Source organism: Acanthochromis polyacanthus, chromosome 5 (assembly GCF_021347895.1).
Source record: "Acanthochromis polyacanthus isolate Apoly-LR-REF ecotype Palm Island chromosome 5, KAUST_Apoly_ChrSc, whole genome shotgun sequence".
NCBI classification, from domain to species: domain Eukaryota; kingdom Metazoa; phylum Chordata; class Actinopteri; family Pomacentridae; genus Acanthochromis; species Acanthochromis polyacanthus.
Window position 1 is genome coordinate 19,002,181 of NC_067117.1, and position 14,439 is coordinate 19,016,619.

At 41.3% G+C, this 14,439-nt stretch overlaps 1 protein-coding gene across 2 annotated transcripts in view; it reads right to left on the reverse strand.

Moving 5' to 3' along the window:
* LOC110956135 (histone deacetylase 7-like) overlaps positions 1–14,439 on the reverse strand; it is a 43,712-nt gene that overhangs the window by 4,800 nt on the left and 24,473 nt on the right. For both annotated transcript variants that reach the window (XM_051948618.1, XM_051948619.1), the window contains exons 8-21: positions 14,105–14,203; positions 13,480–13,633; positions 11,854–12,095; positions 11,024–11,269; positions 10,308–10,506; positions 10,041–10,174; positions 9,797–9,917; positions 9,631–9,680; positions 8,465–8,572; positions 8,172–8,227; positions 6,870–6,957; positions 6,130–6,249; positions 3,490–3,587; positions 422–540 (exon numbers count right to left, since the gene is read on the reverse strand). In XM_051948618.1, coding sequence (XP_051804578.1) covers positions 422–540; positions 3,490–3,587; positions 6,130–6,249; positions 6,870–6,957; positions 8,172–8,227; positions 8,465–8,572; positions 9,631–9,680; positions 9,797–9,917; positions 10,041–10,174; positions 10,308–10,506; positions 11,024–11,269; positions 11,854–12,095; positions 13,480–13,633; positions 14,105–14,203 — 1,834 coding nt within the window. The remainder of the gene's footprint in view (positions 1–421; positions 541–3,489; positions 3,588–6,129; positions 6,250–6,869; positions 6,958–8,171; positions 8,228–8,464; positions 8,573–9,630; positions 9,681–9,796; positions 9,918–10,040; positions 10,175–10,307; positions 10,507–11,023; positions 11,270–11,853; positions 12,096–13,479; positions 13,634–14,104; positions 14,204–14,439) is intronic.

Sequence of the window (14,439 nt, forward strand, 5' to 3'; positions counted from 1 at the left end):
ATGTTTATTGGAAACAAACAAAAATTCTCAACTGTGTACACAACCAAACGTATTTTCTCTACAAAGCTGCACTCAAGATGTAGTGATTCTTATCAATACTAAGACTGTTCAGCTATGAAAGAGCTTTTATCCATCTGAAAATAGTCTGTAAGCAATAATGGAGCTTTATGATTTATTGGCACAAGCTTTCTTAGTATCTATTTCTATTGTCCATTAAAACACAAAGAAAAAAAGCAGCAAATACTGGAAAAGTTCATATTTCAAAAGTGAAGACGAAGCAGGTTCATATAAGACAGATATCAATCAGAAAATGAGATACTTTGTTAACACCAGAAGAATCATTAAAGTTTAAGGGAGCACAACTCACTCATGTACGCGTGTGTGCAAAAGTATGTTAAGGTTTGCTGCATGTGAGCCTTACACTTGGCTGTGACCTTGTAGCCTCCCAGCGGTGACGAATGTCCTTCTACGGCATCAAAGCCAGCTGACACCAGCACCACATCAGGGGAGAACTTGTGGGCAATAGGCATCACCACAGCTCTGAGGACGAAGACAGGAAACACAGCGCTGTAAACCAAGTTACACTCATTCATCCCCTTAGCTGAAATTATCATATTTAAGAGGTCGTGTTTTCACCAAGTGTTCATGATTTGTGAGAAAATGAGGACTAGGAAGAGCGAGTATAATAATGTGAGAAGGGAAATCTCTGTGCGATTGAATTAACATCAGAGCAGTCTGAACAAGAGTAATAATTTAGTTGCCTGCAAAAAACAAAACAAGCGTAGTTGAGGTGATTGATTTTCAGCTACATCATTCACATAATGTAGGACTTTTTTCTGGACTGTTAGCTGCAAACATTTATTTAATTGTAAACTCCCTCCATTTGAAAATGATGAAAAGAGGAATTATCAAAGGCAATGTTCCAAGTGCTTGATCTCTGTTCTCGATCCACTCCTGGTAAGCAGCCAACACCAGAAGGTGGGGCACCTCGCAGGTGTGAATGTGTGCAACTGTTTAAATGTGAAACAGAGCCCTGCTGAAAAAAGAAGGAGCAGAGTTCTGCAAAGCTTTCCTCGATATTTCAATGTAATAATAAAAGCCTCACAACTTTAGACAGGTGGAAAACATTGAAAAGGTTTTCATAAGTGACATAAACAGATACAACTGAGACCTTTTGGCATATCTGGGCTGAGATGTCCACATACTGTACACTCTGCTCAAGGGAGACCACTTTCCCCGCTTCTATGCTCTCCTTCTTATTTCCTCTTGTCTCCCGCTGCCAGTTATTTAGCAAGAGCGCACGGCCCATGCCGCGTTTGATTCTCTCTCACTCATTCTCTCTCTCCCTCTCTCTCTCTCAGCGGCAGTTCAAAGGCGTTTGTGTGCGTCTGGTTCCTATTAGGAGCTCGTCCCTCTTCTCACGTCACTGACAGCCAGCCATCTGGGATCCATTGGGCCTAATTACGCCGCCTTTGGATTCCCTAACAATGCACCCCCCACTTCTTCTCCTCTTTTCTGCTGTATTCTCCTCCATAGTTCATCATTCGTCAGTAGCCACTTGGAAATGCACAAGGAAATATGTGCATTTGCAGGCGTTCAATGCACAGTCCAAAATACCTGCAAATGCACGCTCTTCCTTACAAAGAGGAAGTTACGTGTGCGCTGTGCTACCGGTGATTAGACTGACCTTAAATTGTGACCACCTTAGTAATCCTCCACACATACACACACGTCATGACACTTAATCTCAGTGCAGCTGAGCTCCCTCCTGATTGTACTAGAGTTCCACCACCGCTCTTAAACCACAATATTTCCCCTGTCACTAATACACACCCAAAAACAGACACACACATCATCAACAACCACACTCTGGCTAGTTTTCTGTTCCATCCCGAAGAGAAACACACTGAGTCTGGAACACCCGGTCGTCTAAATCAAGTATTCAAATTGAATTACAGAACTGGCACCGGCCTATATAGACTTAATTGCATAAACATGAATTCATGATGCATTAAATTTTGTCTGTACAGTGAGTTATGCATTTATTTGCACCAGTTAATTTGCAGAATGGTGGCAAAGCTCACTGAAAAATTATTCAACTATAACGCATTTTGTTTGTTTCTGTCATTTCTCTTTTTTTTTTCTTTTCTTTCCAACCCAAACCAATTTTAATCACTGAGGAATTCTGGTCCGCCCATGATGACATGTGACAAAGGTCTTTGCCTAGATTTGCATCCCGGACGTTGCAGATACACAGCATGTGCCTGAAACCACTGTAGACCAGGACACTCCCTCTATACAGACCTCTGATTTGATAAAAGTTTCTATGAGTAGCGCACAATACAGTGCAGTTCTATACTGTGATGAACTGAGGAAGTCGTACACATGAAAACACCATTTCCCAAACTGGATGAAAAATACCAAAACCAGACGCCCGCTCAGGAAGGGACCAGTTGTCTCTTAATTAGCATCCAAGGCTCCAGTAAACACTGGACTTAGTGTTTCCGAGCTTGCCTATTGGGTCTATGGATTTTACCAGTATGGGTTAGCTCATTAGCATCTTTCCTTTGACGAGAGGCCCACCCACTGCGTCTGCTGCATGCAGCACCATGTAGAGCTCACATACTGTTTAATCATCTGGTGGCGAGCCAGTGTTGCTGACAGAAACATTCTGAGTTCATTACAGTGGAGTGCAGAACCAAACCATATTCATTCAGGAAAAATAGCCTGAATGAAATGAAAAGTGTGGTGAGAGCAAAGGTGTGTCTGGGTAACACATTGAATTATAACTTAGCATTTAACTCAGCGCTGAGTTTTTGCAAATGTCTTATTACTGATAAATGATCAAAAATCGTATTAATATTCATCCTATTTCACACAGACTATATTTACTCTCAACAACGTCAGGAACACAGATTTATATATAACACACGTACGGTGATACCGTGATTTGAACAGACTGTGCTCTACCTGTATAGTGGATCTGGGAATGATCAACCTGAGAATCAGAGATCTTTGCATGAAGCATGGAGGATTCTGAATGGCAAAAGCGCTGCTTGCACAGCTGTTGTGTATACTGGTGCTGGCTGATATGACCACCAGCATAAAGTCGGAGGAAATTTGTGCGCTTTGTATTTTATTCATCAAGAACATACGTGCCTCCTGAGTCTGCAACCTAAACATCAGTGTATGAATTGCAATATGAAATACCAATAAAACGTTCTCAAGGGGAGGAATACTTACAGTATCTCAAGTTTGTTTGAGTTGACCTTTTTATTTTTGCAAAGATGCAAAACTCAAATGTATGGTGGCTCAGCAATATGAAAACTATGGTCAGAAGTAATGTATGCAAATATAACAAATTTATAAAGAACAGCCATGAACACGCTGAAACACCACCATACACCTTCAATTTTAGATTTTGAATGGCTGAGCACAACAGCATTGAAAGAAATATGATGTGGCTAAAAGACACAACTTCTTGTTTACCTGAATGCAGCCAGGTATTCTGCATCACCCATTGGAGGGTTCAAACCTCCTGTCCATCCTACATTCACATTGAAGCCCTCGCCTGCACCTGCACCCACCTGGACAGAGAAAGAAAGAGTAAGACAGAAAGACTTTCAGCGAATGTCAACAAAGTTAATGAGTCCCAGTGAAAGTTGAGAAACTGTGCGATGATGACGAACTTGTGTCAAATGTTCACAAAATCAGCCGTGCTGTTGCAAAACTTTGCATTGCAGCAACCAAGGAAAAGTGGCTGCATCTCTTTAAGCAACACCAGGGAGTGATTATGATTCCTAAATGAAAGACGGATGGCTGTTAATTCAACACCCCTGTCCCTCCATTTTGATTTTGATACAATTTGTCAAATGGCCTTATAAATCACTCTGAGCCACAACAGAGTTACACCCGTTCATGGTTCCCAAGCTTTAGGCAAGGAAGTATTTTTCATTTGGAAACTGCAGTGCGATATATAAAAAACAATGCATAACAATGACATAGTGTAAGCTGTAAAGTGTATTTATATAGTGAAAACTGGAATGACTGTATACTGTGTGCTCTGTATAAGGTAGTATAATAGGTCTGGTATATATGACATGTCAAATAAAACATAAATGGTATACCACTCTATATTAGTCTTCACATGTTGTAAATGATTTTAGTGGATTTCTTAGTTGTATTGAGGTTGGCGTGTAATCCATAATGCCAGGCAGATTCGATGAAGCTCCTCTCAGTTTGACCTCACACATTTAGGGCAGAGAGTGAACTGAGGCCCGAGTCTTGGAAAGAAGGTTTAAGGATTCCTGCCTCTCCCTTTGTAGTCCTGCTAGCAACCATTTAGCTGTTCTCTGAGCCCTTCACCATCAGTCAATGTGTCAGTTTGAGGGGAGATTGAGGAGGTTGATTGACACGCTCTTGGCAACAACACGTGGTAATTTCCTTTGTGTGTGTGTGTGTGTGTGTGTGTGTGTGTGTGTGTGTGTGTGTGTGTGTGTGTGCATATGGGTGTGAGAGGATGCTTGAAAGAGAAAGAATGCTGATGAGCATCGCAGAGCGTCTGTCTCCATTCTTCTCTCGGTGGACGGGATGTTCACAGGGCAAACGAAAAACACATGAGGCCTCCTGTCCTCTGCCAACTGGTAATGTACTCGCATGCACACGCACGTGCTCGTGGACACACACAGGGAGCTGTACACACACACGATTCCTGCTATAGCTCCGAGTCTCCTCCACTCCTCTCTGACTTCTTTCTCTTTCATGTTTGGAGACTTGCTGGGCTGGATTAGGCCTTCACTGGTTTCTGTGAGGTACTCGGCACTCTCTGTGATGGCTATGACATCACACCCCTACCCCATGGTGTGTTCTATACCTACACGGGGGACAGCGAGACTCCAGAGGTTTACCACACTGCTCAACAGAGGTTGAGAGGCCACTTAAGGCGAAGCCACATCCAAGCCGAGAAAGCGTTTTATGTACCGTCCCTCATCAGGGGATTTTATGGTAAAACATTGACTATTTTATCCTCATTATTGTGGGGGAGGATGGGAAAATAAGAGGAGGGAATGTGTGGGATTGAATGGGTGGTGAATGCCAGCGTGGGTTGGGGTCAGTTCATATGACTGTGGATAGTCATCACACTTGGTTTCTGGTAAGACCACAGGCAGCATTCATAGGCATCTCAATTTCCTGTACGCAAACATAGGCATGCAATTCAACCGTACACATCCTGTTGTGAAGTTCTGACATTCAAAGCCCCGAAGTTTCTCAAATAAACTAGAAATATGGAAGCAAACTTACAGCAGATACTCAACAGCACCATGAGATGTGTTCATGGTGAGTTCTCTGGATAAACATATTTGCAGCACTTGAAAATTTTACCTTGCTAACAATGATAATGCAAAGTCCAAAACTTACCTTTAAATTATATACATAAAGGTGAGAGCACATCACTACTATAAGAGAAAATCTAAATGACATTAAAGAGACCTTCAGTTAAAACCTTTTAGAAATTTGGTGTTCAGATTTATATTGGTATCAGCTCAAATTACAGAGTTCAGATTCTATTTGCCTCACTAAAATGTTTGATTTAACTGTGACATCTCCAACTGGTCAGATACTGTACTCCTAAATCTTCACACTGCTAGATAGCAATACATAGTAGCCTGTCCATATTCTTCCTTGTGTGGTGCAGACTGCAATCATGAAAGTCAGACATAATGATGAAACTGAGGTTCTCATCAGAGCTTTATCTCGTAGATTTATTGTTATAATTATTCTTCCTGTTTTGACAAGTAAATGCTAAACACAAGGCTCTTGAGCTCCAAAGTGCCCCACTGGAATGACACTATTACCAAATGATTCTGCCAACATATTCATCTTCATGAGACATGGGTGGCATTTTTATGAACTGTGTATCTCAGGCAGTCAAATTAGCATTAAGAAAATAGCTGAAATCTAGAAAGAAAAAGAGACTGTCTAAGTAAAAAGGTTTCTGATGTGCTATTCTGTTGTTTACACAAAAATCTAGGTACATGCAAGGCCACACAAACACCCAGATGTCACCATGACAACACAAACAAAAGCAGCAAAACACTGCACTGCTGTGAAGGACTGTTTTGTACACACCTCACTCGGATGTCCACTACCAGGAAAAAAGTTGCCGTCGTCATAGCGATGTAGAGAGATGTACAGCACACTCGGGTCATTATAAAAGGCCTCCTGGGTGCCATTGCCATGGTGCACATCCTGGACAATTATAAGATAACAAGTTTAGAAAGCTGTTAAGGACCAATACAGGTATTTCATATAATTAAAACCATGATGACTTCACATATTCATTTTAAGCAACAAAAATCTTCAATAAGGAAGACTTGGTGTCAACTATTCTGTTATTGGTGAGCATGGTCTGTAAAATCAGCATGGCCCTGTCAATCTCAAACACATTTTAATACGAAGGTTTTTGATAAATCAGGTAATAATTACTGTTTGATGCAGTAATATTCCAGAGTTCCTGCAGTGTGTAAAGACATGTTGCCGGCTCACATACACACATGTTGAGCAGAGACAACCAGCTGGCTGTGGATCAATATCTGCACATGGATGTGGAGGTGAGCGCTTATGTGACAGTGTGTGACTTCGTGTCTACTCTAAGTATATGTGACAGTTCAGCTCACACATGGATACCAGAGGTAACAGTGTCTAAATGAACTAAATGATAAATAGGAGTGCTACTGTACAGATCTGCTCTGCATCTGGGGCTTTGTTTGTACCCACGATACATATGTGTACCTAAGCATTTGTGTTTTTGTCTGTTTATTCCTGTCCATGTGTGGGCCAGTGGTACTGTTCATGCGGTGGGTCCTTACCCAGTCCACTATGAGGATCTTGCTGACGTTGAGTTTGTGTTGGAGCTGCTTGGCAGCGATGGCCACAGAGTTGAAGAAACAGAAGCCCCTTTGGACAAACAGACAGGAAGAATGGCAGCCACATGTGTTTATCAGGACATCTTCAGCAAATTAATATCATACAATCTCCATATGGACCTTAGGAACCTTTAAGACAAGTCTCCAGTTATCTGGCGTCATGCGGTGGCTATTCAGTCCAAGCTGTGACAGTTAGCTTTGACTGCCATGTGCAGGTCAAAAGGGAAACATATTTAAAGCAAATATTTGAGAAATGACAATCCCTCATTTCAAGTTATTTTGTTTTTCACCTTCCTCTGCTGAAAAACAAAAATGGCTTTTTATTTAAGAATATTATGCTGAGTCTGAAATCCTGTTCTCCAGAGAAATGCAGAACCCACAAATTTTGTGACAAACAGAAAACCAAGCTTATCATAAAATTCACTCCACATTCCAAATGATAACACAGTGAGAAATGCTGGCAGGATGTGTGAGATGATTTCAGAGAAATGAACTCACAACTTGGTGCAGCAGATCCCTCAACACTCACTGTCTACAATAAAAGTATGCAAAAAAAGTGTTGATGTATGAAAAACAATGGAGGAATGTTGGAAGCGGCAGTGTCAGCATGGGTCGTAAAGTGTGAGCGCCTTTGTGTGTGTGTGTGTGTGTGTGTGTACGTGTGTGGAAGTGAATGGTATATATTATATGCTGTCCAAATTTTGCTCATCAAGAAAAGTCATTATCATCCCATAAATAACCAGTGACAAGCACTGCTGAGCACACACACACAGTCCCAGCTGAATGTGGTTACTTGGCTAATGCCTCCTATCAAAGACTGACACAAATCCATGCACACAAGTATGCACATCCACACAAATACACACATGTACAGTGCACGCACACATGCACACGGGCTCTTTTGAGGTTCTTTGCTTTGTGTCTTGAAAGCTTAAAAGCAACTGAGCAGAGGAGGTAGTTTGCCTGGGGCATCGGGCAGGTAGTACACACCACACAAACTCAGACACACACATACATTAAGACAAAGAGACATAGGCACGCCTTCTCTCTCTCTCTCTTTCTCCTGCTCAGAAGTATAGCTGATCTGCAATAAATCCTTTGAAACACTTTGCAGGCCTCCTGGCTCCTGGTATTTGTGTGTGTGTGTGTGTGTGTGTGTGTGTGTGTGTGTGTGTGTGTGTGTGTGTGTGTGTGTGTGTGTGTGTGTGTGTGTGTGTGTGTGTGTGTGTGTGTTGCTATACTTACAGGGGGGAGGAATGGGTTGCATGGTGTCCAGGGGGCCTCACCACTGCAAAGCCATTCTGTGAGAGAACAAAAAAAAAACAACCTCAACACCTTGCCGCTTTTATAACACTCCAACCTCAAACATCAGATTTTAAATATTTATGTTTTCATATTGCTGCTGATACATTTAATACCATCGACATTAGCTGGTCAGTACAGTATAGTGTATATTATAGTGTTTACTTCACAACATGTTACACCACAGCTTTGAAGTTCTTGACAAAAAACACAAGACAGAGGTTACACAGACACACCTTCAGCTCTCCTTGTGCCACCTTCAGGGCCAGGTCTGTGACACATCCTGCAGCAATACGGGAAGCTGTTGATGTATGATGTTCATTCCAGATTGTATCATCATCTACCTGTCAGTAAAACAATGATAAGTCAGCCACATATGCTATTTGAAGATGCCATTAAAATGACTTGTGTTTGAATGAGTGGACTCATCAAATCTATACTTAGCCTTGATTGTTTGAAGGTACGCATATTCAGTCTGACATTTCTGCCTAACAGACTTGACTTTACTTTTGACTACATTTTAGATTTTTTTTAATCAGATAATTATTCTTATAGTGTAGTGTATTCATGTAGAATATTTGAAAACAATAAAAAACACGTGACGGTGGACCGTTAACATCTGTGAACACTAACAACCATCGAAGTACTTTTTTTCTGTTGACAATGACTTTGCTCTATCTATTGTCAATGTTTCTATTTAGCTTACTCTCTCTTTCAGAACTTATATCTCGTGGTGTGCTGCTGTGGAACAATGAAATCAGAGGAATTTCTTTTATCCATGACTTTGCCATCTTGTTCCAATCACTCCTCTTCACCAGAGAAGCCAAAGGCCGGAAATCCAGGCAGATCACTCCTCTTATCAACTGACACCCAACCCCCTTCAGCTTTTCCTCCTCCCTTCTACTCTCCTGTCCTCCTGCTTCAAAACAATTATTATGGGCATTATTTTCTGTGTTTTGCCATTTCAGAGGAGAAATGCTTTTTTTGTCCCTCTTACCCCTTCATTGTTCCCTCATGGTGCATTGTTTAATTTAATCAAATCTAGTGTCCTACTTTTATATTTGGTCCCATTTTACTTCTCCTGTATCCTCATTTTTTGTTTCCCCTCATCCATTCCCTCCTTCTAATCTAATGCTGAAGTCTTTACGTGCATGTTCCTTTCTCTTTCTCCTACATCTCACCTTTGTACAGTCTTTGATTTTGAGATTTCCAAGTTGTCACAGCCAAAAACAATAACATTAGCAATTTGTAGTATGATTAGCTTAATTGTGCAATGAGGAATAATCAACCATGTAATGTTTGCTGTTCAGCAATGCAATTAGATAAGTGAAAATATTGCCACATGACTTGTGTTTTAAAGGGGTCTGTGATGTGTGTGCGTGCATGTGAACGTAGTACTCACCCCAATCCCTCCACATGGTAGCATCACAGTAATCTGTTGAGACAGGATTCCTGCAGGAGAAAACGAATGCCATTCAGCTGTCATAAATACAATACAATAATTATTAGTATTATTACAGAATTGTCATTATGTTTTTTATTTTTGCTTTTCTCATTATTAATCTTACCAGCAAGCTTGGGGTTGTCCAGTTTTAGGCGGTTGAGAGGGTTGGTTCCGAACAATAGCACATGTTTTTCTGAATGGACAGACTGCAGCTCTTCTATGGTGGCCTTTCTAGTACGGATGCGCTGCAATCACACATAAACACACATGTTTCTGTGTGTGTACATATATATTTATATGTATATATATGCTCATGATGTCATGGTGTATGAATCTGCCAGTGTTGTGTGTAATTTGCTGCATTATACCTCACACTGGCTCCTTAAGCCTCTTTCATGCAGTCTGGACCAGATGCTCTGGACTCTCCCTGCATGCTCAGGGTGGCGACTGTTGTCCCCACAGATACACTGGTGCTTCTGCATCTGAGCATCATAAACTAGACCTAGACACACAGACACATAGACACACATATTATCTAACCTTATTTTCACTCTTCAGCATTGTTACAATCCAGCTGTACATGAATTGTAACTAAAATATTTTCATACGTTCTTGATCTAAAAAGTGTCACTCACCAGTGGTGAAGCGTAGCTGAATGTCTGCAGCAGGGCTGGACAGTGACAGGGAAGCTATAGAGGTTGGTGGATTTGAAGTAGGTGGCAGGGAGGTGGAGGCTGGGGAGGACTGGGTCCGAACCAGTGGCTGGTGGGGCCAAATTAAGGTGGGCACACTCTGGGGATCCAGCTGGAGGCCTGGTCGAAGGGTCACCTGCCTCTGTGTTTCCCAGAACAGTTGGTGATGAGGAGAACAGGCAATAAGAATGGAAGTATTTAGCAACAGCAGCGCATGGTAAAAACTACCCACCATGAAGTAGTCAAATACCTCTCATTACCAGATTGCATACAGTACCAATCAAGTTTTTTCACCCGCATAAATAAAGCAACAGCGCCCCCTGATGGCACAATCATGGTCCCATCAAGTGGACTGTTGTGAATACACTAGCAACGCAATTTTTTAAATTTTCATTTCCCTTACTATTACTGCAAGAGCTATATGTGGGCATATCATGATCTGCTAACCTGTAAACTGATACCCAGTACTGTCAATGGATGCATACTGAGGTCAGTAATTAAGCTGATTAGCAGAGAGTCTGTGTCAAATACTTTTTCCCAGTACAATTAAGGAAGCTAAAACATTGAGAACATTTTCTCTTTTGACAAACAGTAACATATCATCCCTCTGACAACCTCTGCATATGTGTGCACATGTGACAGTGACTTTATATTAGTACCTGACTGAAAGGATGTGAAGGTTCGATCAAGCTCTCCCGGGAGGAGGTAGTGGACTCTGTGTCGTAAACTGAGTCTGTGCTGGCAGTGCTCTGTCTCCTACGGTAGCCATCCTCACACACCGAGCCCGGTTCTGAGCCACACACAGACCCCGTCCCTGAACCTGATCCTGATCCAGTCTCCTCCAGATCCATGTCCTCCGATGGAATCTGTGTCAGGCGAGGTTTTTCAATGGACTTGCTTGTAGGCTAATAGAAGACAGTAGTTTTACAGTAAACAAGTGTTAAAGTTGATAATACTTTCTTTGATATGCATTTGTGCACATAAACAATGACTCCTATTATATCTTCTTCACTAACAGAGAACTGGTTATGTTCCGATTCTTGAATAAATCATAGGCACTTTATTGAGAACCAGATGAATCCACATGAAAGACCAGACATCGACATCATCAGTGGGCATGTATGAAGCCCCTGAAAACAAACTAATACAATGTCAACAATATGGACATCTGTTGAATTTCAGAAGATGCTTAAAGGCTTTCTTCAGAAAGGCATGTTGTATTCACAACTAGCTGAAGAGTTGATGAAAATCTAATGGGCTTGTGTGACTGGTGCTGTGGCTAAAATGCAGATGAAAAAGATCTAAATTTGCTTTCTGTTGGTTGAAAACCCAACATGTTTAGTCAAATCTTTATTTTTTTGGAAAAGGAAATCCAAGAAAATCCAAGCAACTCCATAAATTTAGTATAATGAAAAACATTAGTATCAGTATCATAATTAACCGGTTTGTTTTGTGCAACATGCTGGTGTCCATGCCTGCCTTCTCTTACCTTGCTCAGGTGTGAATTCTGCTTGAACCTTTCCAGGCCGCTCTTGTAGTATTGCTGAGGCAGCTGATGCTGGGGGTGCAGCTGATGGCTGGTATGCAGAGGTAGGGGTGAGTGGCTGTAGGGTGGCGGCTCCGAGCGTGTTCGCTCCACAGTTTTGTGGGAGGACAAAGTGACTAGGCCATCTCTTCTAGAGTGGGAGGACAGGTGAGGCTGCTGCAGAGGAACAGAACTCAAACCATGAACTGCAGAGAGATGAGAGAAAGGAACAGGTTACAACAGTGAGCAAAGAAGAGGGTAGACAGAGAAAAAAATGTGATTGACAAGGGTGGATGGGATGGAGATAAATCTGATAAAAATGAGCAAAAAAGAATTCCTAACAAGAGGGGAGGAGAAAAGTAAAACAAAAATTGAAAAGTAATTCTGGGGTGTAAGGGAAACAAAACTGATGTAGAAGAAAACAGGCAAAAAGAGAAAACTGATTAAATTATGCCATTAAATACAAGATCAATTATTCATATCTGAAATATACCATTGTTGTACTTCAACAAGTTCTGCTCAGCTCAGTTGCTTGTAGTTACAACACACCAAGTTGTTTGCAAGTATATCATATTTTTGTACTGTTCATGGATGCGAGTGTGATTGTTTATCTCTACATGTAGCCTTGCGGTAGACTGATGACCTGTAGGGTCTCCCCTGCTTTTGCCCTAAGTCTGCTGGGATAGGCGCCAACCCCCCTGTGACCCTGATGAGGATTAAGTGGTGTATAGAGAATGGATGGATGGATGGATTGTTCGTAAAACAGCAACACTGCTAGAAGCTCAGCAGAGAGCGCCCTTGTGCCATTTATGATATTCAGGCAAAGAAATGCTGGCAAGTCAGCAGAACACCATTGCTCCTGTAGTCACTTCAGCTTTAACAGTACAGTACTGCAACAAAAGAAAGACGGCTCTAAGTTGAACAACAAAGGTCTGAATAAGCACAAACGTGATCTTAAGCATGAGAACTTTTTTTAAAAAGGCAATTAGTACACCTAACGGACACTGATGCGCACTTTTCTAACACTATTAGTAGCATTTAGTTTATGACACTGTGGAATCAGCACTACGCAGTAATGATGAAGCTTGCACAGGTGGTTAATAACTACTTAATATGAAAAAAGGCTTTTTTCTTTATTAGAATGTTGGTATATCTGACACTGACAGCATCCATTAAATATCAATGACAAATAAGGTTTGAAATAAAGCTGGTAAATGTGTGCTTTTCCCCAATCAAACTGTATTACTGTATGGTCAGTCTTGCTTATTTTTTCATTATGAAGCATGAAGCATGCAAATGAAAAGTCCCGGAATTTCCTCATTAATCAACTGTGTCTTAAGGACCTGTAATAAACATCCAACCAGAAATACTTCACAAAAGTAGGTGCAAATGTGGGTATTGCAATGAACCCAAAGCATCTGCCCCTGACAAATAAGATGAAAAACATGCTGCATGGATGACATGACTTGACGAATACGAATACTAGTAAGATTACTCAAATATACATACATGTTTCTTGTCCAAATGCATGTGTTTTGTCGATGTTAAGGTATTTCTGTTTCTGCAATAACAATAAGTCATACAACTCACGCGAGACAAGCTGGGGGCGCACCAGCCCTGTATGCGGTTCCAGTATGAGCACAGGCTGCAGGCGCTGAGTTAGGGCCGGACTGCTTCCTTCCAGAGGCAAGAAGACCTGATGCAGAGCCGACACTGCCAATGGCCTGGCTACTCGCAAGTCAGCCTGGGGAGAGAGGAGAGAGCAAGAGGAGAGAAATTATGATAAGAAATGCTGCAGGGATCCCTCATCATGGTTGCAGTTTACATAAATTATCAAAATGGAGAGCTAATGCATGGATTGAGGGCTTAATGGACTGTTCAAATGCAGAGATACTACACAACAAATGTGTTACCAGTGTCATCAAGTGAGTTAATTACGAGACTGATTCACAAGATATGAAAGCACCACAGAGAACAAGAGGGAAGTGAAAGCCTAAATATAAATCACACATATCTTTTAGGGGTTAAGTATGCAGGCACTTTGTAGACACCTAGTCTTAGATACACATAAACTCACAGTTTGAATTGAGATGAAGTGACTCCATTGAATTAATGAAGGAGTTAAAGAACTTGTTGATATTTTTGTTGCATGACCATACATTTAAATATTAATATATTCATTGTAAAATAAATCCTACAATGCATTGCAGCTCACCTGGGCAGGAAGTCCAGCAGTGATGTTGGGCATCGCAGTGGGGTTGGGGGGCAAGGTGAAATGTGCTAAATTGCCATCCTTCAGCAGCAACCTCTGTGACTGAATGAGGCATAATTTTTAATTATACAAATCATCTGTGCATATAATCAGACACAGATTATCACATTACCCATTATGAACATAAAAACATCAAGACATACATGTACACAATTCTCCTTCATGCTGAAACTAAGGACAGAGCAATAAGTTTATCAACTTTCACACAGGCAATAAATGTGATTTCAGTAGGGTGCTATCATGAATCTTGAGTGTTTAACCCCTACTACTGTTAATCA